General features: G+C 38.4%; 1 protein-coding gene across 3 annotated transcripts in view; it reads left to right on the top strand.

Annotated features, from left to right (window-relative positions):
• CADM2 (cell adhesion molecule 2) overlaps positions 1-26,481 on the top strand; it is a 691,281-nt gene that overhangs the window by 598,298 nt on the left and 66,502 nt on the right. For all 3 annotated transcript variants that reach the window (XM_072885977.1, XM_072885992.1, XM_072885987.1), the window contains one exon: positions 23,840-24,018. In XM_072885977.1, coding sequence (XP_072742078.1) covers positions 23,840-24,018 — 179 coding nt within the window. The remainder of the gene's footprint in view (positions 1-23,839; positions 24,019-26,481) is intronic.

Genomic DNA, 26,481 nt, shown 5'->3' with positions numbered 1-26,481 from the left:
TAGATTGGATATTAGGAAAAATGTCCTTACTGAAAGGGTGGCCAGGCATTGCAACAGGCTGCCCAGAGTGGTGGTGGAGTCACCATCCCTGGAGGAGTTCAAAAAACGTGTAGAGGTGGCACTTTGGGACATGGTTTAGTAGGCATGGAGGTGTTGGGTTGACGGTTGGACTAGATGATCCTAGAGGTCTTTTCCAACCTGAATGATTCTATGATTCTATGTTTCTTTGATATATAAAGAAAGCTTTATCAGTATTAAACACTGTATTTCAAGCTCTTTCAGTCAGATAGGTAAAGACAAAATATATCATATGCAACATAGACGGATCACATAGCATGTGACAGAAGTTTTGTAGATTGGAATATACATAACTGTTAATAATGGTGAACCTTTTCAGTATCCAAATTCTATGCCCAGTTTATTTTTAAAACAATTCTAGTTAATCACCACTGATGCCAGCCCAAATCTCTGTTGAAGCCAAACTTGGCAACATTTGCCAGTACTTTGCCATCATTGCTGTAATTACTTTCTTTGGATAGTTGACCAATTTTTAAATTATTGTCATTTTGAAGGAGTTCATCCTAATGATATCTCCTGCCTTGATTTAGTAGGCATCTGTTATATGCTATGTTGAATGAGTGCTCATTTTCAGTAAAATGCTCTAAAATCTTATGAAGAATATCATATGAATTATAGAAAAAAAATCTGCCTAGTGAAACTTTCCAGTAGGTAGTTTGTCTTTGCAAGAAAAAGCCAATTATTTTAAAGGATTATGTAAATATTCAGCTTGTAAACTTCTACACCAATATTTCATTGACATTACACCTCCACTGTGGAATTATGCTGTGATGTAGTAGATAACGTATTAAGAAGCAGGTAACATTTTTGCTGAGATACAGCATGTATATTTAATAGATTAAATTTCAGTTTGTGTTAAACATCCTGGCCGTCTGGGAGGTTGTATCTTCTTGTCACAGCTGGGACCTTCTATGTTTCCCCCCCCCCCCCCCCAGTATTTTGCAGGGAGTAGGGAAATTGGTGTTATAAAAAATGTGACACAAAATGAAACAGGTGGGAGCATTAGTGCCTGTCTGAAAATTACACTTTACAATAAAGCCTCCTGCAGTGCTTAAGAACTTCCCCTTTAGTGTTCTGTAAAATGATCACATTGCCTAATAAGCTCAATTCAATAATTGCTTTTCCTCTTTTTTAAGTGTCCCTTTTCTGCAGTGTTTACACATAAAATGGTGCAGAAAGTACAGTGTGAAAAACAACTAAATGCAGCATTTTTACTGCTCATTAAATTCATTTTGCATGTGTATGCCTTTCAAAATAATTCTTTTCCTTGCTCTCAGGTGGGAACACATTCTAAAATAAAAAAGGCCCGTGGAATAGAATAATAGATAAAATTGAAATACAGCATGGGTAATTCTAATTGAGAAGTGGACTGGAAGTTAAAACATAAGAAAAAAAAGTTTTAGGAGAGGATATAATGCTCAATCTTTTAGATACTTCAGTTTCTACAGATAAGGGATTAGCTACACTTACAGGTAAAATTACAGCAGTCTTCAATCAACCATTAGCAGCAGAACACAAGAACATAACTCCTTCAGTTTAAATCATGCCCATGGTATTTGCTCTGTTACACAATTACAGAAACAAAATTTGTTCCCTGTATAGTAGGTGTGATCTGAAACACCCAGTGTCATGGAGAACACCAGCTCATTGCATATCTGCATTTTTACCCCACATTTATAGCAGCATAGTACCCTGAGAAGATGTACATGCTGTAAGCTAGCAGGGTAAAACACCACCCTTCTAAAGGAAAAGAAGTGTGCATTTAAAGAACAGTGTAAGGAGGGCACCTTAAAATCAAATTAGGAATTCCTAATTTTTTTTTTTATTTCTTCTTTGTATTTGGTGTCCTTTAATTCAAAAACTCGCATCTCCTGTTCTGAAGACATAACCTCTCTTTATGAAGTTGGACACTGATTTTGGAATTGCTACTTTTTCCCCTATTGAGAATAGTTTGTATTGTTCCTATCTCTACTGTTACTTTACCTTTTTCAGTTCATTATTTTCAACAAAAAAATGACTTTTATTTTTCACCCTTCCCTAGCTTTCTGGGTCTATGTTAGATTTATTTTTTCTTAAATTACAATTATCTTTTTTTTTTTTCCTATTTTTAAAGCACCCAAAACAGGGAGAAGCAGGTTTCTGTGACTTGGTCTATCATACATCAATTCCGTACATTTACTGTGATCTCAAGCTCTTGGTGGGCAGAACTCAAGCTCAGAGTGTAACCTTTTTTGAAATCACTGAATCGCTATGGAGATGTAGGTATTGGCCTGTTCACCAGTCATTGCAAAGTTGAAGCTCATGTATGATTAATGTGCAAATGGGGTGCAGAAAATGAACACGGGAAGAAAGCGTTTAATCGACAAAACTCAAATGCAACCTTCTGCCTGATCATCCTTCTCCAGAATTATAAATTCTCAGTGTGCAAATTTTAAAAGGAAGTACGAATGGAATGAGTATGGGAGGATAACAATACAGTCAGGTCTGTTGGCATAGTTTTGGAATGGCTGTCTAATATGTGAAAAGTGAAGCCACAAGTGAGTTGTGGGGCTTTTTTTAAGTGAGCACTAAAGCCTGTCCCTGCACTGTTCCTACCTAATACTGCAGTAGTATTCATACTGCACTTGCACCAGAGACAAACATTCAGTAAATCCAGTGCTTGCTTACATCATTTTCTAAAACTATGTTGGAAATTTTCCTTTCATCACAAAACTGAGAGTCATAGTCCCTATTGGCAGCAGTTCTCTTTGCTACAGGACAACCCAAGAGAACTGTTTTGAAAGGTGATGGAATTGTTCCACTGCACAGCAAAGAGATTTTGCCCCATCACTGAATAGGCAGTAAGACTTGTTCACAAATCCATTGAATTTCCCAGTGTTGTGTGCATATATTATTTTTCTTTTTTTTATTGTTTTTTGGAAGATGCTCTTTGCTCTCCTTTCCCTAGAGTTATTGCTGGGAGAAATCACTTGATACAATTGTTCTCAGTTCCTCTGAGAGAGTACTATTCTGACATATATTTTGACAAATATGCTAAATGGGTGGCATATTTACAAAATATATGGTATTTTTATGGATGGAAGAAGTGCATATCTCTCCACACAAAGAAATTTGTGGCATTAGCGCAGCCAATTAAAGCCAGCTGCTAAGGGCTGGAAAACAAAGGTTAGAAAAATATCCAAACAACCTTTTTAGGTGTGAAAATGTAAGCTTAGCACTAGTCTTTGGTGTGTGAGCATAGCCCCAAAACAAATGGAGATAACAAGGTAAGTGGGATTGTGGTTCTGACAGGCCTGGCAGGAAACAGGTAAGAGAACGAATAAATTAACTCTATTTATTATTAGTGTAAATTACAAATTATTCATTTTTCCTTTCAGATATTCTTTGTCTTTCTATTGCAAGGAAAATCTCTGAGATTTCTCAGACCTAAGTCTGGTTAGTTAAAATGAAATTTCCAGATTCAAGACTTAGTATTTAAAATACCACTGTAAACTGTTTCCAAAACTTACATTGTAAGACCTGAGGAAAGATTGAGTCTGTGATTTGTAGTCTTGCACAGGACAGCAAAAGTGGTGGGCTGGACGGATGCAGAACCACAAGAAGAGAACTGCCAAGAAACTGCTGTAGCTGGTTGCCTGGTTTGTCCCTCATTTAAGAACCTGCTAGAAGCAGCTGAGAGGCTGAGCAGCCACACCGGGGCTCTTAATGGCGGATAACACAGTCAGGGAATGATCTAACTGGGAGACAGTGGTGAGTCAACCAGGTTTTGGCTGGTGGGGCTCTGAATAGAAAAATTCATGACAGATGTGTGTGCTGAGCTGCATGCAGACCTGGTTTTGTGCATTATGCAGCAGAGGCTTGAGGGAACAGTCTTGTACAAAGGAAGAACAGCACAGGTTATTCACTATCAAAATAATACAAACAAGATGAGAGTATTTAGTGTTTATACATTGGAAAACAGAAAAAATGGCTACTACTTAGTAAAGAACCCTGTAACTTTCTCCTGTGCATCTCCTTCCATGCTTAACAGGAGTTGCCACATGCCTATCTGTGGTGGGTTGACCATGGCTGGTTGCCAGATGCCCACCCGGCCACTCTCGCACTCACTCTCCTCAACAGGACGTGGATCGAGATAAGGACACAGAGATTGCTTACCAAGTACTGTCACAGGCAAAACAGACTCGGCTTGTGGAAAATTTATTTAATTTATTGCCAGTTAAAATACAATTGGATGGTGAGAAACAAAGACAAAAACTGAAAACACCTTCCCCCCACCCCACACCTTTCTCCCAGGCTCACCTTCGCTCCTTCATTCCCAGCTCCTCTATCTCCCTCCTCCAGCTCCAGGGGATGGGGAATGTGGTCAGTCCGTAAGAGCTCCTCTCTGCCGCTCCTTCCTCCTCACACTGTTCCTGCAGGGGAACCCCTGCTTGGGCACCTGGAGCACCACCTTTCCCTCCTCTTCTCCTCAGCTTGGTGCTCACAGGGCTCTTTCTTACACTTTATTCCTCACCCCTCACTGCTGGGCACGATTTTACCCTTTCTCACACAGGCTTTCCCTGAGGCACACCATCGTGGCTGCGGGGCTCAGCTGTGCCCTGCACTGGGGCCGTTGGAGCCGGCTGGAACCGGCTGTGTCCGGCACGGGGCAGCCCTGGCCTCTCCTCACAGAGGCTGCCCTGCCAGCCCCTGGGCACCCACATCCCATACAGCATCTCAGTGAGCTTGGGGCCAGGCAGCTAAATCCTTGCTGAGGGCTGCTGCACAGGCACGTGTGTGCACAAGATTTGTCTAATTAACTTCATGGTATGGATCTGCTTCTTAAAACATGTGGCAGGTTTCCATAGGTATATATATGTTTTTGTCGTTGACATTGTTTTGTTTTGTTACTGCTTCGAAAAACTGCATTGGTCACTTTTAAGATGAAATTATAAAGATTTTAGCAAGGATTAACAAGTGCTAGTGGGGTGGACTGTGATATCCCCACAGAGGGAGCGGGAGATCCAGTCACACCTGCTCAGTGCGCAGCAGTGCTCACCCCAGAGCTGGGCGAGCTGACAGGGTGCAGGGGAGTGTGGCTCCTCGGGGGATGGTAGGAGGGAGGTAAGTGGGAGACAGGTCAGTGTTTCTACTTACTATTGTTATTTAATTGTGATCTGGGGCAGGGGGGGGAGAGTGTTAACTTTCTATTGCTCTCAAATATCCCTAGCCTATCTTCGTACCTTGGACATACAATTTCTAAAATGCTCCAAATGGAGTCGGTTTGTCCCAGGGAGTGACAGTCTGAGGGAGCTCTCAGCACCGTCTGCATTCAGCTCGTTCTTTAAAATGTATTTACTTGCAGTTTGCACCTAGAGGCAAAAAACGAAGTCTAGACAATTACATGGTAATCAACATCAAAAAGGGGAACTACATAAAAACGAAGAATCTTGTTAAAAAGAAGCTAAAAGGGGCAGCTAAGAGAATTAAATCTTTCCAGGCAGCCTGAGGACTATGTTAGAAAAATAAAAAAAGAGTTTAGAACCACAGGGTCAATACATGTCGCCTAGCAGAAACACTTGAGAAGGAGAAATTGGTGAGGCTAAACAGAAGAGAAAGCGAAGTAATAAAAATAGCGAAGCCATAATTTGAAAAGCAGAAGTTGTTTTCCAAAGGAAAGAGAAGATCCTTAGATCTTGGCAGATTAAATATGAAAATGCAGTAAGCCAAACCACAAAAAAAAAAAAAAAAAAAGAAAAAAAAAGTTTGAGGAGCAACTAGAAAAGGGAATTGAAAGTAATAGTTAATCTTTCTTGAAATATATCAGGAAGCATGCCACTACATTTCTAGGATCAACTGAGGATCAAGGTATAAGGGGAAGCCAGATGAATTTGCTACATCCATATTTACTGTGGAAGAAACTGGATATATTACAGACTGATTCCCTTTTTTCTGAGGTGCTCACCAGCACGATTTTCTTAAATGGACTGTGGAGGAGGTTGTGGGACAAATGGGCAAAACGAGCAGTAACAAACCAGCAGGACCAGATGGTTTCACCCCAGCATTTGAAGGGAATTCAAGGATGAGATTGATGTATTATGAACAGTGACAGGAATCTTCATGGTTAAACCCACCTTGCTAACTTGGGACAACAGGGCTTCAGGAGAGATCCCAGAATGTGCAAGTCTGTAGAACTGACATCTGGGCTTCACAAATAGTAAAACCTATAAAAAGGACTAGAATTGGCAGACATCTGAATAAAAACAAACTTTCTGGGGGGAATCCCTTTTGTAGAGGGAAAATCCTATCTTATAAACATATTGGAGTTCCTTGAAGGGCACAGAAAATGTGCCTTGTGGTGGCCTATTTGATATAGAAGGGAACTATTACAGATGTTTCCAAAATTGCAAACAGCAAAGAGATAGTTGTGAGGGATTGTTGGTTCATTCTCTCTTCACATAGAAATGTTTAAGGGTAAATTAAGCTAGTAAGAACCAGTTTTGTCACAAAGCAAGAAGGTCATTTTTCATACAATGACTGGTAAACGTTGGGAATTTGTTGTCAATGGATATGGCAGATGGTAAAAATTAGTGGTAATTCAAGGGAAAACGGCATAAGTTCATGGAAAGGAAAATCCTTAAGGTTTACTGAATATTTTTAAACTGCTTGGTGTCAGAAGTGCCTGAGAGTTGTAGGTTGGAGGAGTGCTTGGGGAGGTAACATCTGTGCTTGGCCTGTTCCCTAGACATCTGCTTATCCCTGGTGCTGGAGATAAAGCACTGGGCTAGCTGAACTTTTAGTCTGATCCAGTACAGCTGTTTCTGCTCTGTTAAGCGTTGAACATACACTGTTGTGGCTTGCTAGGTCTAGATGCTAATGGAGCTGGATCCCACTGAGAGCTTGAGGATATCTCCTTTACAGTGCTAAAATTATTACCATGAAGGTACTAATGAATAATTTTCTGTGTGAGAGAAGTTTGTGTGAACTAAAGCACTCCCCTCTATCTGGAGATAATGATACATTTGGGAGAAGAAAAGCAAACTCCTGGAAGTAAATAATGTTTGTCTCTTTTTCCCTTTATTGTATTACTGTTTCATAAGTTATTTTTAGATGTAAAAGAAATTGACACAGACCATGGTATAGGACTTAGCTCTGAAATATAAATAATCATAAGTTTCCAGTATATTGTTATTAGGATTTCATTATATTATCTTGAAAGCATGAAGCATTTTATTATTTATTATGATCTAATACAGTGTGCTTCAATATCAGCTTTTTTTGACACTGGTAAAAAAATATAACTGAGGTACAAAAATTTTGTGGTGTATTTCCATTCCTTTGGTGCTCCTATAACTGTTACAAGTATGAACAACCATTTGGTTACTTGTTGAGAAGAACCCATGATTGAACTAAAGACCTTAGAAATGTCATTGTTATGGCTAGTTATTAAAGGTATCTTATCTGGTGGAAAGAGGATATTCTGCTACATCTCCGAAACTTCATGATATTCTTACATGCAGTGAAAGTCAAGAAGTGCATACCTTGGTTAATGAGGGTTGGTACTGAAGACTTTGTATAGTCCTTGCTTGTCATTCAAGTTGCAGCACTGGTACTTTTATCAGCTCTGGATGTTGTCACTGCATCTCAAATGCATGAAGGTATTTTAGTTTAATGAGGCTTCTCCTTGACTGTGCCTTACATCAGCAGCAAATAATTGTAAACAAGTAGTATTTGGACAAGCAAGTAACTGTGAATGAAACTTCCAACTGTTTACTTAATGGAAAAAGCAGAAGTGAATCAGCCACACTCTTCGTTTTCCTCTTTGATTCTTGTGCCAGCAAGCATTTGACCTTAGCTCAAAAAATGCAGCTGGTGTTTCTTAGATCAGATTTCTCAGCTTATTGTAATAACAGAGACAGAGTTTCTTACGAGTGTTGGGACACAGCTCTTACTGAAAACAGCACAAGTTAGGCAGAATCAGAGAATCACAGAATCGTATAGGTTGGAAAAGACCTTTAAGATCATAGAGTCCAACCATAAACCTAACACTACCAAGACCACCACTATACCATGTCCCTAAGCACCTCATCCAAACATTTTTTAAATACTTCCAGGGATGGCGACTCAACCACTTCCCTGGGCAGCCTGTTCCAATGCTTGATAACCCTTTCAGTGGAGTAAAATTTCCTAATATCCAGGCTAAACCTCCCCTGGTGCAACTTGAGACCATTTTCTCTCATCCTATCACTTGTTACCTGGGAGAAGAGACCGACCCCCACCTCTCTACAACCTCCTGTCAGGTAGTTGTAGAGAGCGATAAAGTCTCCCCTCAGCCTCCTTTTCTCCAGGCTAAACAACCCCAGTTCCCTCAGCCGCTCCTCATCAGACTTGTGCTCTAGACCCTTCACCAGCTTCGTTGCCCTTCTCTGGACACGCTCCAGCACCTCAATGTCTCTCTTGTAGTGAGGGGCCCAAAACTGAACACAGTATTCGAGGTGCGGCCTCATCACTGCCGAGTACAGGGGCACGATCACTTCCCTAGTCCTGCTGGCCACACTATTTTTGATACAAGCCAGGATGCCATTGGCTTTCTTGGCCACCTGGGCACACTGCTGGCTCATATTGAGCCAGCTGTCAACCAACACCCCCAGGTCCTTCTCTGCTGGGCAGCTCTCCAGCCACTCTTCCCCAAGCCTGTAGCGTTGCATGGGGTTGTTGTGGCCCAAGTGCAGGACCTTGCACTTAGCCTTGCTGAACCCTATACAATTGACCTTGGCCCATCGATCCAGCCTGTCCAGGTCCCTCTGCAGGGCCTTCCTACCCTCAAGCAGATCAACAGTGCCGCACAACTTGGTGTCATCTGCAAACTTACTGAGGGTGCACTCGATCCCTTTGTCCAGATCATTTACAAAGATATTAAACAGAACTGGCCCCAACACAGAGCCCTGGGGAACACTGCTTGTGACCCGCTGCCAACTGGAGTAAACTCCATTCACCACCACTCTTTGGGCCCGACCATCCAGCCAGTTCTTTACCCAGCAAAGAGTACACCCATCAAAGCCATGAGCAGCCTGTTTCTTGAGGAGAATGCTGTGGGAAACCGTGTCAAAGGCTTGACTGAAGTCTAGATAGACAACATCCACAGCCTTTCCCTCATCCACTAGGCAGGTCACCGTGTCATAGAAGGAGATCAGGTTGGTCAAGCAGGACCTGCCTTTCCTGAACCCATGCTGGCTGGGCTTGATCCCTTGGTTATCCTCTACATGCCGTGTGATGGCACTCAGGATGATCTGCTCCATCAGCTTCCCCGGTACCGAGGTCAGGCTGACAGGCCTGTAGTTCCCCGGGTCCTCCTTCCAGCCCAATATATGTGAATATCCATCAATGTCTCAATGTGAAATACCTAAGCAGTCTAAAATCTTGACTTGTCAAAGGAAAAAAAAAAGCTCATAATAATCTCCATCATTAATACCTTGATATACCCTTCTGGCCTCAACTGGCAGTGGGGATATCACCAACAGACATCATGTTGATTAAGGAAAAAGAGAAAAGTGAACTGAAAATGCAGTGTGACAGTAGTTACCTCCTGTTTCCTCCTTCTTGCAGTCTCCACCATAATCTCTACCTGTAGAGTTGCATGTGGCACTTCAGTATAGCCTATATTAGCCAATCTAGTTTCAGAAAATGTACATTTTTTAATCCTATAATATGAAAATGTAAAGCATTTAAAATAAGTGGTGGTCAATCTCTTTCTGGTATTTTTCTGTTATTTCTATAAATCAGTATTTTCCCCAGCTCTTGTTGCCCTGGCTGGGGATGCAGTATGCTTGTAAACTTGCATGAAGAAACAGAATGTTACAAAGTTATCTGAAGACATGCTGGTTGAGAAGATGTTATTTTCCTCTGTTCTGTGAAATGCATAGTAACTAAGGTGTGCACATCCTATCATTATGCTTCGCTGCTGCTTTCCTATCCCCAGCAGTACTTCATTAACATTAGGAGCATAGTTCCTGGTTAATCCCAGTAATTTTCAGCAGCCATTCTGATGCATCCACTTGAGCACCATATTATCTTAATACTGCTGACATTTGCATGTCTTTGAAATACATTTTTTTCAGATATTGTCCATTTAATCCACTGCAGTTTCTATCGTCCTTTGTTCTTATAGTCACGCTTTACTTACAGCTGATGAAAAAGAATAATCTACTAATTTCTCAATAGCTCTTAAAGGTTAAGGAGGAATCAACAAGGTGTAAACAGCAGTATAAGAAACCGAAAGATTTAGCTGTTTGAACACAGACTACATAATTAGAAACCTATAGAACTAGAATCATAGTGAAACCAGGCCATTAAGATTTCTATGTTTAATCAATGGTTTTTCATGTGAATGAAATTCTTACATGCCATTTATCATCTCAGCTGTACTCTGACAGAAAAGAAAAAGCCTCTAGGAGCAGCAATAAAACATTTAAGCAAGGTGTGACAATTATTCTTTATATTCACTTATCTGTATGTAGTTTCTCCTCTCCTTCCTCCCCACCCCTGCCTCTTATCTGAGAGTATAGGTCTTAGCTTATGAGGCTGAAAGGAAAAGGATTTGTCTTTCTAATGCGCACATTAATATATGGCACCAGTCCAGGCAGAACAGGGGAAGGTTGTATATTACCAACGTACTCCAGTACTGATCCAGAGTACTTCCAGCTCCGGAATTTAAAAGGAGCTTTCAGGGCATCACTGTTTCTCTGCTTTGTCTTTTACCCATTCCCCTGACTGGAATAATGTCGCTGTAGCCCTGAGTGGACCTCACTTCTTTCCCTGTGTGAGATTACCTGGCCGTCAGTCTGAAGCTCGGGCTCTTCTGACTTTCCATTCTCTGGATGAGGTGGCAGCTTCATCAAGTCTGCCTTCCCCTCTACCTGCAGCAGTAAGGGAGATGCATCTGATGGAGAAAGTCTCTCCCCCTTCACTTTCTTGCACAATCTCCTAGAAGCAAGGCTGTCACTTGCCCTTAATTATCAATATGTTATTAGAGATATCTTATCCATTGCCTGTGAGAGCTGTTATACGACTCAGACGATATATTGTGCATCTACCTGAACAGCTCGTTGTTGTGCAATCTGTCTGTATCAGGCCTTCAATACAAGACTTCTGATACAAAAGCAGCATCTTTGCTACTTTATAGAAATTGGAAAACACCTTATCTAATCTGTGGTCAAGTCCAGGCCAACCTGCAAAGTATTACCTAGTACTTTGTCCTTGAGCTAGTGTCAGTTAGCTGATGGTGGCAGTCACTTCTGCAAGGCCTCCATTCCCCAGAAAGTAAGGTAGTATTTATGACATAAGATTTTTTAATGTATTTTTTTTCTTTCCTGCTGCTGTACTGGCTTACACCTCTCCTTCTGCCTTTTTAGCCTCAGGAATCTTTTTGAAAGAGATGTTATGCTTCTGTGGAGGACTTTTTTTTCCTGGTTAAAATTTAAAAGAGATATAAAATATTTATAAACTGGCAACACAAAATGAACTGTAGAGCCATACGTACCATTGTTTTTTACAGACAGAAGATTTTAAAGTGCACTTTTAATGAAAGCTGTTCGTAAGCTGTAGAGGTTATAGTGTTTTCTCTGAACTTAAGAAGTTTTGAGCCTCAGACTTTAAAATCCATATAAAAAAGTGTGGTTAACAGCTAGCTACTAAAACTGTTCTAAAATACTAGGTATTTTGATTTGAAGTACTAAAAATGCATTAAAATATCCAGGTCTCTTTCAGAATAAATCTGAAATAAATGAAATCAGTGCCTATTCCCTGACCTTCTAATGGTGTATTTGAAAGAGGTGTACCTTTTCTGTTTATGGTATGCATCAGTGTGCCTGTATTATTCAGTTCCCTGTTTGCTGCCAAGTGACAGTCTGGCCTTGAAAGTTTGGCAACACGGCCGCCTCTTTCTCCTTTCTCCATTTTGTGTTTCCACAATCATAACTGATGGAAGGCAGAAATAAAGTAGTTTAGCAAATTTTGCCTTTCATGGGAGTAATTGCCTGCAGGGTGTAGAAATGTTTGAAGACTTGAGAAAGTATAAAGGAGTAGAAATGTCCAATCTGTTGTTTGGGAAGTTGGTCAGATTCAGAGAAAACAAAAAATTGGAGGGGGGGATGGAATGAGACACCAAAAGTTTGAAAGTAGATGGAGTATATGACAAATATGGGAGAGATTAGGGCAAAATGGAAAACCAGAAGGTGAGGTTATAGAACAGGCACTATACAGACCAGGTAGCTGCAGGCCACCTCTATGCTATGTTCTCTGCTATATATCTATGTTCTCTGCTATGAAAGCCCATTAAAATTAGCACGTCTGCAGTGCTCGAAGGGGATCTCCCAGTTTCTGACTGAGGAGTTAGCAGAGGCAGATGCCCAAGAAAAAGGGTGGAGAAAATGAACAGCCCCTTCGAAAGCGTGCAATGTTTTTAATCTTAAAATGTATCAAGAAGATGGAGGGTATAAGCACAAAATTATTTTCTTTTTTTACTGCAAACACTTATGTATATGCAAGAGGGAGCACACGGCTCCAGTGCAAGAGAGACACAGATCTGCAACACCTTTTTTTCCTTTTTCTTTTTTTATTTTTCTTTTTTCTTTCTGTCTTTTTTCTTTTTAAGACTGGCCTACAAAGTTTTCTGGCAGTATCCCATCAGTGTGTGAATAAAAGCTCTGGAGACTGGAGACTGGCAGCCTCCTCCTAAAAATTGTGTACATATGAGCTATATACATTATACACACATCTAATGTAGAGTGCAACCATTTCTATGGTATCAGTCTGACTGTTCAGAAAGAATGCAATTTTGCATTTAAGAGCTCCACCCACAAGTACAGCCATATTAAAATATTGGCAGGGCCTAGTAGGTGTAGGAAAATTGTGGTCAGTTTTAGATATCAAGGGGAAAAAAGGAAGAAAAAATATCTGTTAGTGAAGACAATGAGATTTGAATTCCTTGAAAAAAATTAGCCACAAGATCTACCACTTAATCTGATGAAGAAGTTCCATTAGAGAAATTAGCAAATTAGTTGGATACCAATAATAATAACAACAATAAAACACTTAAAGACTGTAGGAAATTTTACAAATCATCTAAAAAGCTGAAGAGTTCAGATCTAAAAAAAAAAGCAAAACTTGAAATAATTTCAGATAAAAACCAGAAGTACACCTATAGAGAAATTATCATGCTTGGAAGAGTACTGGATGTATACTTGGGGAAATATTCAGTACCACAATAAATTGGTTTAGAAGTAGAACTGGAATGAAGAAATGAAGGATTTCTGAGGTCTTATGGTGAAACTCAAACATGAAAGTATTGTACATCAAAAGAATAAAAATAGAAATATTTTTTAATTCTTTTTTATATACTAGTAGTAAAACTTGAGTGTCTTAGAAGAATATTATTTGGATTTATTTTTTTGTTTTAAAGCACAAACTTGGAAACGAAATCTGAAATCATTCAGAGATTTCATTGCACCAAAATAAGACTGGCAATTAAACATTCTTAAAACAGCTATAAAAACTGAAATACATTTTGCTCTTCCATGAGAGTTAAAAATATTTTGCTACAGCTTATCCTGAAACACAGATGCCTGAACCTTCACTAGGTTGAAAAGATTGGATATTTACAATACTTCATAGATTTGTCTTCTCTAGAACTTGCTATTAGAAAATATGTTGTATATATTGGAATGATATAAAGTATTAAATTTTTGCATTACTACAAAAAAATGGTAGCTGAAGCAGGCAATTATCATATAAACTGAAGGACTTTTGTTCTTAGTGATATTGATCCTCAAAGTGAGTTTAAATATAATTCCAAGTTTAATACTTTAAGAGCAGAAAGTATTCTGCATGTGGTTTGTTGTTAAGTACTAACAAAAAGTATATGGAGTGAAAACTTAATATTCCATTTTTAAGGATTTTTATATAGTTACAGTGTTTACTCATTTCAGTACTCTCAAGTCATTATGGTAGTGCTGGATTAATTCTTAGAATTATTAGAATGACTAATAATGTCATTCAGACATGGACAGAGTAATTCACTGATCAATGGACAAAATATCATTTTTCATATGAATCAGAAAGGGTTCCACTCCAGAATGTATACTAGATTTGGATGGCTAGGATTTTAATGCATTTTCATATTTTAATGTATAATCTGAGCTGTTGTGGCATGGAAGTTCTAGACTCAGGAAATAAAGCATACTATATGGTGCAATACCTTTTGGAACAGTTTCTCAATATGGTATATTCAAAGGAAAACATTTTGCAGAAATGACAATTGCTGAAAGATAGAAAAAAGTAGTAATAGAAAAATCACCTGATTATTTAAAAAAAAAGAAGAATTTAAATAGTCAGCATGAACTGTAAGCCTTAAGCGATAGCAGATGCCTGTCAGTCCTGATCTATCTTTACACACAGGCACACAGTTAAGACCTTTTGTCAATAGTTCAGGAGTTTATAGTTAATTACTATTTAAGAGTAATCAAGCTCTATAGGACATAAAATCTGAATTTGTTCACTCTACAGGAGATCCATGTGATTTGTAGAGGCTATGAACTTTGCAAAAAGGTTTCTAGTTCTTATGTAAATTAAAGATAATAGGGTTTCTCATGTTAATCAGAAAAAAAAGAAGCTTTTCAATTTATAGGGTACAATTCAGCAAATAAATTGATATATGGATTTGAAGTTATTAATAACAATTAGAAAAGCTGACTTTCTGAGTGTCTCTGCAAACCTTCCATTATTAAAACAAGATTTAGCTGTCTGTCACAATGGAAAGGTAGATCGGGATTTGCTGGTACGTCTGCTAATGGCGCTGGCCTAAGTCATAGGGGGCTGTAAGGGAAGTAGGAACTCTGCAGCCAGAACTATCTTCTCTCTTGCTCATTTGACAGTCAAGCCTAACCTCATACTGAGTAGCTTCTAATAGAGGAGGGAAGCCAGGCGGAGGGGAAATCATCAATAAAGTTGAGAAATACGAAGTAGACCATATTTCTCTTCCAGATCAACAGGACAGTCTTGCTTAGAATGACTTTTATTTTTTCTAGTTTATTATGACCACATAGAGGAACTTTTAACAGAGGTCTCCTTCAGGACTTATTAAAAAATGTAAGGCAAAACAGTTTGTCTGCATTCTTTAAAGACAGGTGACATTTGTAAGAGGTTAGCATTTTTATGGCATGCAACAGTAATTTCACTACAAGGTGAGTTTAATAACTCTAAGACAAAATGGAGATTCCTTCTGATAAAGAGGAGAGCAGATAAGATGTTCAGATAAAAGCCTTAAAAGAAATGAGTAACATTAGGAGCAACACTGCTGAAACTGGCAAAATAAAACATGTAACCTGAATGATTATAGTATTTTCTTAGAAATCATTATAACAAGAAGAGTTTTTAAGAAGATGCATTTTTAGGTAAGTGTTTTCCTGACTCTGAATAGTTAGAGGTACTTGGGGCGATAAATGGCGTTAGCAACCAACTGTGCACAGTTTGATTTCATGTCTCACTGCATTTATTCTGAGTTGGCTGTTTGCATGCTCTGGTACTGGGGGCGTAAGAAATCACTTAAATAAGTAACTGTGTTATCACATGCTACAGTAATGGGTTCCTGTGTATTCCACTATTGAGAAAATCTGCTGACTTGACCTCAGTTTTGATGTATTGCACAATATCATGACAAAGCTTTTTCTGACATTGACCCATCAGCCATATTGTACATTTGTGAGCTCTCTGATTTTGCATTTCCTTCAAAGCTGAAGGGCTGGCAGTGCTAGCACAACCAAACTAACCCCGACAAAACACTGCTTCTCCAATACACACACAGTGACAACTGATAAAGAATGATAATTCTCTGAACTATTTTTTTCACTTCTAACGTAGATCATGGGAAGACAATGGATCACCCACAGCAGTGAGCACACCAATTTGGTGTCCTCTTTTTCCTCCCACATTAAGTTTACCTCAGGGAGGATGGTACTTTGTGAACAAGCTTAGGGGGCTCCCCCACATCTACCTTCATGTGGCAATGGACTTCAAGTTTATTTAAATCAAATTCTGGACTACATCCCTATGGCATCTCCTTCACAAAGTTTGGTGGGGTTTTTTGAGACAATCTTTTTGTCCATCTCTAGCCTCCCTGCTGCTTCCAGTAGTAGAATACAAGGGATATTTCTGATGCAATTCACTGATAAGGCATCTTCTGATTTCACATAAGTTCTCTTATTGATCTGTCTCATGACTATGAGAAAGCCAATCTCCAAAATGTTATTCACAGCAGTTTTTTTATACTTCTTTGGGAAGATTGTGTATAATACTGGAATTAGGTAAGAAACTTCGTAGATACATACATATATATATGGATTATGTACTTTTCAGGATATTTGTTTGATATTGCCTTGCCTTCCTGAGAATAACTAACATAAAGGAAACAGTTAAGGGGGGGAACACACAAGACATGCACAAAAGGCAAAGGGAAAAACTACAGCTAAATAATTGCAAAGAAGTTAACATTGTAATGAGTTAGTGATCAACTTGGAAAAAGCTATCCAGACAGAGACCAGCAGCATTACACAGCTGTATTAAGGGCTGAAACCCTTAGGTCAAAGGGAGTCCTAGATTCTAAAGGTACTAAAGGATAAAGGGGAGTGGGTTATCATCCTGATGAGAGGGAGATACAGAAGGAAAGGGAATTATGGCAGAAAGAGAACAGTCATGTTCTTACACACAAAAGTAGGTATTAACTGACCTGAAAGGAACCTTAAAAATGGTTGCACCTAAAGATTAGGGTGTAGATAGGGAGAAATATGAGTATGAAAAATTACTCTTTTACCTCTTAGCAATCTATACTTTGTATCTTTGGTTAAAAGAATAAATACCTTTGCTTTGAAAAGGCTCTTCTTGAGTCACTTTAATCAGTTGCTGTCACAGGCTGCTGAGGGATAAGGACTTTTGGCTGCAAATTCAGTCTATCATATTAACATGGTTAGCATCTGTAATCCAGTGAGCCAATCTGAAGGTGAGAGGACTGCCTGATTTATCCAAAGCAAGCTACAGGCAGGGAGGCCTGCCACCCAAGTGCATTTGTGATGGACAAAAGAAAGGCTTTATCTGTATCCAGGACAGAAGATAAGGGATGAAGGGTTGGGGTTTTTTTGTTTGTTTTCTTCCCTTTCTACTATCTTTTTTTTTCTATTTTTTGGTGTTCTCTTTTTTTTTTTCTGTAAATGGTGAATACTAACACTGTTTGAGATTCCTGTCACCTCTTTAAACTTATCGTTTAAGCAACTTTTTCAAAGGCATAATACACTGCAACTGTCATCAACATTTCTTGTTGTTCCTATTGTCTTTATAGCTGTGAATTCCTGTCAAATTTTGATGATATAAAAAGTAGAAATCTATATTTTGTTGCCATCTCATTTTCAACATATGCTGGTAATTTAATTCTTAACCATTTTAAAAACATTGGTATAGGGCGCCATAAACCTTCTTAGGCTACGTTGTCTGCTGAGATGTTAAAAGAGAAAAGTGTAAACAAATATAATAGTCAATTCAGATGTTCAAAGCTTCCTTCTTAAAAAAAGAAAACCTCATAAAAGGTACTTATGGTATTCTTGACTAATTCTTCCGGGGAGAAGAACACTCTATGAGGGTTACTCAGGCTTTGCAGAACGACAAAATCACAAAGTGTTCTTATGTCATAAAATAAAAACCATCTATCCAAGCCTTTTAGGAAAGGCTAGTGACTGTGGATATTGATGTTTTTGATAGATGAAGTGCTCCCAAACCAGCTCATCCCAATATGACTCATCAGACTGAGACTTTATATAAACAAGAAGTTCCCTCAGGATTTAAACTTTCAACTGGATGATTAACTGACAAAGCTAAAAATCCAGATTGTCAATACAGAGAAACTCTGTAAGTTTCAAATTAATGAAGCAATCATTCCCTTAGATGACTTTTAACATTGCACCAGGATTTCAACAAAAAATGCTCTGATAAATGTGGTGATACCTTTTCCATTACTCATTTGAGCATTTCCACTAGATTATGTTTTTATGTTTTTTATGTTTTTTATGTTTTTATGTTTTATGCTTTTATGTTTTTGATCCTGTTTGGAGAAGTAAAAGGCAATGTTCAAGAGGGCCATACTCAAAATAATGAATTTACTTGTCTTGTTACTATTCCACAAATCCTTCTTCCATCTTTGTTATTTTTATCCACATTGGCTACAAAATTTTGACAGGATGCTTAGATACCCAGATGGATGATCATATCCTCAGTGAGAATAAGTATGTAAAAAGCTGGCACTGTTTTTGTTGTTGTCGTTGTTTGGGGTTATTTTGAGTGTGATCTTATGGAAATTAAAAGGTTATCCTGTGCTAGTATTATGGGCCAGTAAGTTATCTGAGTGTTGTTTACTAAGGTCTCAATGAAGAACACTTTGTACATGACCTTTCTGTACACAAAAATCAGAAAAGGACAACAAAAATTAATAGAGCCAAGAACTTGCAAGTGAGAATGGATTGCATTGCTTAAATTCACTTTGTTCAGAAAGAAGAGGTGATACAATAGATCTATGTATCATTTTTAAATGAAGGCTAAGTTAAGATAAGTATAATGGTTAGATATAAAAATATTGCTAGAAAGGAGGATTATAGGAATGCACTGAAACATCATAGTCCTTTGGTTAAGGATGGAGAAAGGGATGGAAAATTAACGAACTTGTTTTAAAATACTACTGTGTAACTTTTAAAAGCCTAGATTATAAAAAATATTAACGTGGACTTAAATATTAACTGTTGACTTTCATGTTACATAAGCACTTGTTGAAAAGGTAAGCCTGTGCCTAAGTGTTCTTTTCTAATCAAATCTGACTGTGTTTTTTAAAACTTTTTTTTTTCCAACACATCCCAGTTCACCCTTAGCTTTCTCACTGACATATTTTGGAAGAAAAGGTTTCTTAGCCTCAGGATTAGAAAATAATTTTGCTTTATTTAAAAATTCTTTGTGAAGTTACTTGCAAGAAAACTCCTGTTTCACAGTATAAAATATGAATCATCCTGGAACATGATACCATTTTTTTAATATCCTCATTGCAGTCCCATTTCAGTTTGTCTGGGAAAGAATACCAAATTCTGTTGCTTTTTATATCAAGTTTTGAGGCTAACATGAAGACTGTTAACAAAACAATTTATACCAAAAACCAGTTCCTTTCAGTAGCAAGTCAGCTACTGAAAGCTTCTGGGCCTTGCTATTGGGATTAAACATAAATTGTACCAAAATCTAAACCCACTTAGCAGTTCTTCAGGGAGAGTATAGAGTTCAAATTTCTTTTGGGGGGCTGGCAGAGAAGTCATTGATCATAAAAGGATTTTTATTATGCTTGTGATTGGTATCTCTGGCTTCTTTCAGTTTAACGCAGTCCTGATACTGCCACTGTGGGCAGCTGCATGCAAAGCCAAATCAGTAAAAGCAATACATACTAGCGAAAGAAATAGCATGGGCTGTCACAGTTGAGCTGTGTCTTTGAAAGAATTTCTTCAGTACAGCATGCTTAATTTGTTTGTTTTTGTTTTAAAAGGTGTCACACTGGGAGCAAATTAGAATAGGTAAGCCAGAAGCAGAGCTGTGTTTTGGGGAAGAAAACAGCATCTTGGTGCTTCAGCTCTGCTACCTCCCTCAACCCAATGAAGGGTCTCAGTGGTAGAGTGGTAGCACAGCTCATTTCCACTTAACTGCATCCATATGGGAGGGATTAAACCAGGGATATAGAAAAGCACCTCTCACCCATGATGGCAGGGGGGACCCAACCAACCAACCAACCAACCAAAAAAAAACCAAAACCAAAACCAAAAAAAGCAGAGAGAGAGAAGAAGAAGGAAGGACAGACTTGTTGTCTGGGTGACTGCCTTGGTACCTGCCTGTTAGGACAGAGCAGGTCCGTGAGCTTGTTTGTGCCATGAAATGTGTGAAGGTAGTAATGTGCAATGGCATTAGTGGCCACAGTGCTCATTCTGACTTTATAGCTATTGTGCTCCAAGAAAGATGTTTTCAGGATTGTCTGAGAAAAATGGGGATTAAACTGGTAAGTGTGATTCAACCTGAAGTAAGCAGAAATGCAAGGTGCAGGGATACCCTATTTGTTCCAGTCCATATGGTAATAGATAGCATTAAGGCAACTCCTTAGTATGTGAAGAAAAGCTGAAAATCTGCAATATTGGAGATGTATGCAGTGGAGAAAAATGTCCAATATTAGGAGTGTACATATTTGCATGGTGTTTTAGAATGTCAAACCTAAATACCCCCCAGTTGAGCCAGAACCCTTTCAAAATGTTGGCTAAGAGAAAGAACCTCTGTCTGGATCTGTACCTATGAACATGTTTTAATAGGACAAACTATGGGGAATTCACACTTCTCTGTGCCTTGTGTCACAGAAGGAAAGCTTCCCCATCAGTGTTTCAGCTGCATTTGTGCTTTGGACAATGAAGGTACTAAAGCAACTATCAAGGAATAGCCAATATGCTTTAAATTTATGGTTCCTTTACCCTTTTTTCTTGTGAATTTTTTTTCCCTGCCAATAATCTCAGAAGGTATCAAATTCAAACAAACAGAGAAAAAGAGAGAGAGAGAGGCCTACTAAGTACAAGGCTATCATAACTTGTAACAAGGTTATAATATGCAGAAGCGTTACTTATCATATCCTGCAATATTCATCACCACTGCTAGGAGATCAGTGTAAGACAGATAAAAGTAAATATGTTTTTGCACAGCAGGTAGGGAACTTCCAGAATTCATTGCCACAGGAGGCTGGGTTGACAGACAGTATAAGCAGATTCAAAAAAATATTAGAGATATTCATAGGCAACAGGTCTAAATACTAAGTAGATACAAAAGATAACAAGAGATGTGCCTTCCAATATTACCAATAGAATGGTTGTGGGTGCTGGCAGAGTACAGGGGGAATGGACCACAGAAAATGGCCACACTCACATGCTTTCCTTAAACAGCTGCTCCCCTGGTCACTGACCGCAGCAGCATGCTGACCTGGGTGCGTGAGCATGTCTCATGTTCTTAGCTCACTTCTGCCTAACTAATGAATTGTTTAGTCCAGAGTGTCTCAAAGCTTCTCAGCGCTGCAGGCAAAATTTAATTTTGTGGCTGTGACAGAAATGCTGCTTTAGGCACCATCCTCCCTAAGAGCGGTGAGATGGAGTGAGAGCTGTGCCTGACCACCATGATGTGTTGACCGTGGGCTGGCTACCCAGGAATTGCTCTACTGTGCCACTAAGCCAGCACAGGATAGCTTAATATTAACTGTTAATTACCAGCTTCCCCGACACCCAGAGTACGTAGATCTGCCCATCTCTAAGCAGTGATTTTTCTGCCACCATCATTTTGCAACCATAGCTCAGCACTCTGTAGAAGACCAGAGTTGGTATATTACAATGTGACAAACGTCCCTGAATAATTTATATCTAAGGCTCCATTTCACACTTATTTGTTATCCTATGGGTTTTCCCCTAGGATATGCCATCTAATTTCAATTTAAAACATAAATTCCATAAATTACCACTGCACAGAAGTTGCTTTAACGTGCCATTTCTGAAGGTAATGGTGCACATTGTAGCAGAAGTGTTTCAGAGTTTCCACTCCTGGGATTACAGATTCACAGTAAGATGGTAAATGGGGAACAATGAGGAGTTTGCTAGAAAATTGAACAAATCCACCTTAACATATCAAAGCAAATCGCACTTTAATGTTGTGAACTCTGTAGGGCAATATTTCTGCAACAGCATGGACTTCTAGATTCCCAGCTTGTATTAAGCAGAAAGGAAGTGTGTATATTGTGTGTCGTGTATTTAGACACCAGTTCCTGAAAGTGCACTTAGGAAGAGTATTAAGATATATTTACGGTAAGGTATAAATAAGGCCCATTACACTGATAGTTCTTGATCCTTGGTTTAAAATTATGTGAATCTTGTTTTATTCCCTTAGTATATGATTTTCTAAAAGAGTCATAACTTCAGATAATAGCCAGTCTAGGTAACAAGTTCAACAACAATTTAACAAGGTGTCATCCAAATATTACTAAAATGTGTATAAATCTCTTATCTTTCAAGAGAAACATGTTATAATGTTTTTACTTTAAAAAGTAATATAAATTATATAGCAGTAAGTGCATTTCAGAAAAATTCACTTTGTTCACATCTTGCCTAACTTAAAAAGAAAGCCATGTCATTGCAGTCATTAGGACTATTTTTCTGTGCATGAGGCCACATTTTGGCAAAATGTCTCTCCTTAGGTATTTAGGTTTAATTCTTATTCTTAACAGTTATATTTAATAGGCTTTAAACACCTGCTTAAATGAATGAAATTAAGTATTTCTTGAGTAAGACTAGTGACTAATTTGGCATCTGCTGATTTTATAACAGCGTTTTATATTTTGTTTTATTACTTAGTCATACAACTGCATACTTCAACAGGAAACTATAATGTAACATTCGCCTACCGAATAAATGTGCAAATCTAGAACTGATTCTGACTGAAATTACTTAAGTAGCGTACCCAAAAGAAAGGGATTGATATTTGGGTTATAGTGTACAAAGCTACCAGATACAAGTAATGTAGCAGTGAATCCCCAGGCTGTATATATCTTTCTTTAGTGACTAGTATCTAAGGATCTGAGATGCTCTGTCTGTCAGATAGTCAGGATTCAGTAAGCCAACTGTTCATTCCCAGTCACGGACCTGTCTTTTTGGCGATTTCCCTCCTGCAAATTTTAAAGCAGATCTTGTTACATGTAAGTAAAGACTGCATACCAGTGATAAATACATCCTGCTGTCTGTTAGGCAAATCTCATGAACTGTGTAGCTTCTTGAGATTCTTTAGGAAAGAGTTAGGTATTGCTTGCCAGTGGGAAGGTACATGTGAATCTGCAAGATGGCCAGTTCCCTTCTCTGCGGTGCTCTTAACTTGTCTAGGGGGTTGTTGCTATCAGTGCTTTGCCTTTGGCCTATTTGATGCGAGTTCATGAGGCACAAGAGGAAAGGTTTCACAGAAGAAGGAAATCCAGGATTTTAAGTCAAATCTTATATTGCTTGTGATAACATGTAACAAGCAATTATTTGAGGGAAGGGTGCAGAAAGGGTGGAAAAAGGGATGGTCTGTGACACAATGCAGCAACAGAAACAAATTTAGATTGTGTGTAAGATGTGCTACTTTGAGACTGATATGCCTGGTTCAGGAAAAACACTCGACGCATGCAAGTGCACTTGTGAATGTGAATGGCCTAAATAATTTTAGAATCCATTTACAAACCACTTACATTTACCTCAGCCTGCTTGCATGATTTCTGATGCCTGTCAGCCACATAGGACCATATTGCTCATCACACAAACGGAAAGCTGTTTTCACTTAGCTTGCCAAGCATCTTGCCGAAATGTGGGCCCTGAAACCTCACAAGAACTATTTTTTAATTTAGGAAAGATCTTGGCCTGTTCCAGTACCATTCTGTTTCCTTTTTTGTTTCTCTTCCCTGCTTCTTCTTTCACTTTCTTTAGTAGTTCCCATCTGGGATGGTGAAGTCGTAATAGCGACAGTTCATTGTATCCAGTAACTGAAATGATCATTGAATATTCTTTGATGGCAGGTTACTATTCATAAGTTTCTGATGCTACTGTTTCTGATATATATGTTGCATATACATGCTTCATGTATCTGATTAAATGCATTGCTTTGGATCCAACAGGCCAGAACCAGTACTGTGGACAAAGGACGGTGGAGAACTACCAGATCCAGAGAGAATGGTTGTCAATGGCAGGGTCCTAAGCATCAGTTTCCTAAACAAAACAGACAATGGCACATACCGATGTGAAGCAAAAAATCCTATTGGCCGAAACAGCACAGAATATGTCCTGATAGTACATGGTGAGTGCGTTCTCATTAGTTTTTTGGTGCATGTTATGCATATGTAGCATTTCAAGAAAATACAATCAGTTGCTTATGGTCATTACCGAAAGAATAGCAAGCAAAAGCTGGAAGTATAATTGCACTTTTATTAATGCTATCATCCAGTTGTGGGGAGTGTGTTTACTTCCTTTTATTGGCATGCCTCTCTTCATACAGTTTGAACAAAATATATTCACTTACGTTGTGAACTTTTTGCAAAGTAAGCACCTGTAAAAATGTTTTGCGGTATGTCAGTACTGTTTTATAAATACTTGCCTCAGGCACACACTGTTCAGATAAAGCTGGTTACAAAAGGATATATGAAGAGAACTATGGAAATACCAGACAGACGGGTGCTTCAGATTTTTTGTTTAGTTTTTTATAGACCACCAAAGACAGGACATCAGATACTTTTCTTCACACAAGTTATAGCCTGCTACTGAGAAAATTCAGTTTATACAAGCTGGCTGATCATCATCTGGCCTATCATTACAGTCAATCCTCAAAAATATGTCATGTCCTAAATTCATGATACTTCTAATAAAATCGCAAAATAGGAATGTTCACATTAAATTACAGTTGATTTGTTTTCCTTAATTAATTAGGCAACAATATGTGTCACATGAAAAGAATAGCTGGCTTTTACATTGATCATGAAATAGATCGATATAACTCAGGTATAGAAGAAACTATAATACAAAGTTAGCATTTGCCTTTAATACAGCTTTGCAATATGGATCTAGCAGTCTCAAAACATAATAATCTCTTATCACAGTTATGTATGCGATAATTCCTGGAAGATTATGAGTTCTGTAATTTGAATTTTAACCTAAGTGAATATGGAGGCGAAAGCTCCACTGTAGTTCATGACAGTACTTTTTTTCCTCTAGTTTCTAAAAAAATGCAACTTCTTATAACTATGACAAAATAAAATGAAACAATCTAATACAAATTATAGTCTGTAAATAGACATGTGAACTATATAGATTTTATTTGCTCATGATGAATTCAGTTATAACAAATATACATTTCTTTGGTGTTTGTAAGGTCTCAAAAACATTTTTCACTAAAAGCTTAACCTGCCTTTAGGTATTTGGCAGAAAACTGCTAATAAGTGCTACTTTCAGCTTTCAGTAATGAGCTATTTTTTGGCACTGGTGATTAAATGTCATTTATCAAAAGAACCCCTTAGATTACTTTTCATTTTTCTTAAAGTTCACTATTAGTTTATGTAGGATTAGTGGCACAAGTAAGGAGGAGGTCTTTGCATGAGAAACACAGAGCCTGTACTGCTGTGTATTTCTGTAGTAAAGACAAACAGAAAAACTAAACCCTCTAACATCTACTTATATTGATTACTACAAGAAAAGAAAAAGAAAAAATGTCTTTTACATCCCAGAGGTGGTGTTGTATTGGTTGTTGGCTGCAGGCACAAAGTGCACTGCCTTTGATGAGGTAATGGCTTCTGTGCTTACCAAATGTTGAAACTTCTGTCATTTCGGTCTTCTGCCCAATTTATTTATGTGATTATTTCTGAAAATATGGCCTTTCATAATGGTAGATTTCTCCGTCAGTGGTGACTTTGCAATGTACCTCTATCAAAGAATATTTCACGATCTCCTATGTGTCTTTCACATAGTGGCATGCCCCCTGTTGATCTGATTATCTTGCAACAGCTTCATGGCAGTCTGTAAAATCATTCATTAGCAGGAAGGCATTCTGTTATGTTTGGCAGCACATTCAGCATGTTATCAGGTTTAGCTTGCACATTACTGACCTTTTCTGTTATGAGTACCAGAGTTTTCCTAATTGCATTTCTGCAATTCCAGTGTTAGAACTAGAGAAGGTAAATGTCAGGCGCTTTCGAGGTTTCTGAAACAATGAGAATAGCGTGACAGAGTATGTGATGATGTTTAGTGCTTACAACTTACTGCATTTCAGAGTTGTTATTTTAAGTACAGAAGAGACTGACACAATTATTTTATCAAGTGTAGCACAATCAGTTGTATAGATCAATTTAAGCAGTGTCTTACCCTTTCCTTAGCTCATTACATTCACAAATGTCTCTAGTGAAACATAATCCTCCCAACATTATACAATATTCTCTCTCTCTTTCTCTCTCTCTGGGGGCTAGCAAACCTACTTTTCATCATTTTCTGAGATGCATTCTTCCATTTAATAGAGGATGTATTTTTTTTCTACATCTTCCTAAATATGTCTGGAGCATCCTTTGATTTCTCATCCCTTCCCCTGTGCCTAATGTGTTGATGTAATTTTGTTGTCCTACTCCTTTGTTAGAGCTGATTTATCACATAAGTATGCCTTCTTACCTTGAATGTTAGGTTTCTAATACAAATACATGCCAGATTTAACATAAGGGGAGGTATGTTCACAAAGATGTGGGAGAGGAGAGGGGAGGAATCTGCATAAAGAGAGAATCTC

This window comes from Ciconia boyciana, chromosome 1 (genome assembly GCF_034638445.1).
Source record: "Ciconia boyciana chromosome 1, ASM3463844v1, whole genome shotgun sequence".
In the NCBI taxonomy this organism is placed as follows: Eukaryota; Metazoa; Chordata; class Aves; order Ciconiiformes; family Ciconiidae; genus Ciconia; species Ciconia boyciana.
This window is presented reverse-complemented; position numbering and strand designations above follow the sequence as displayed.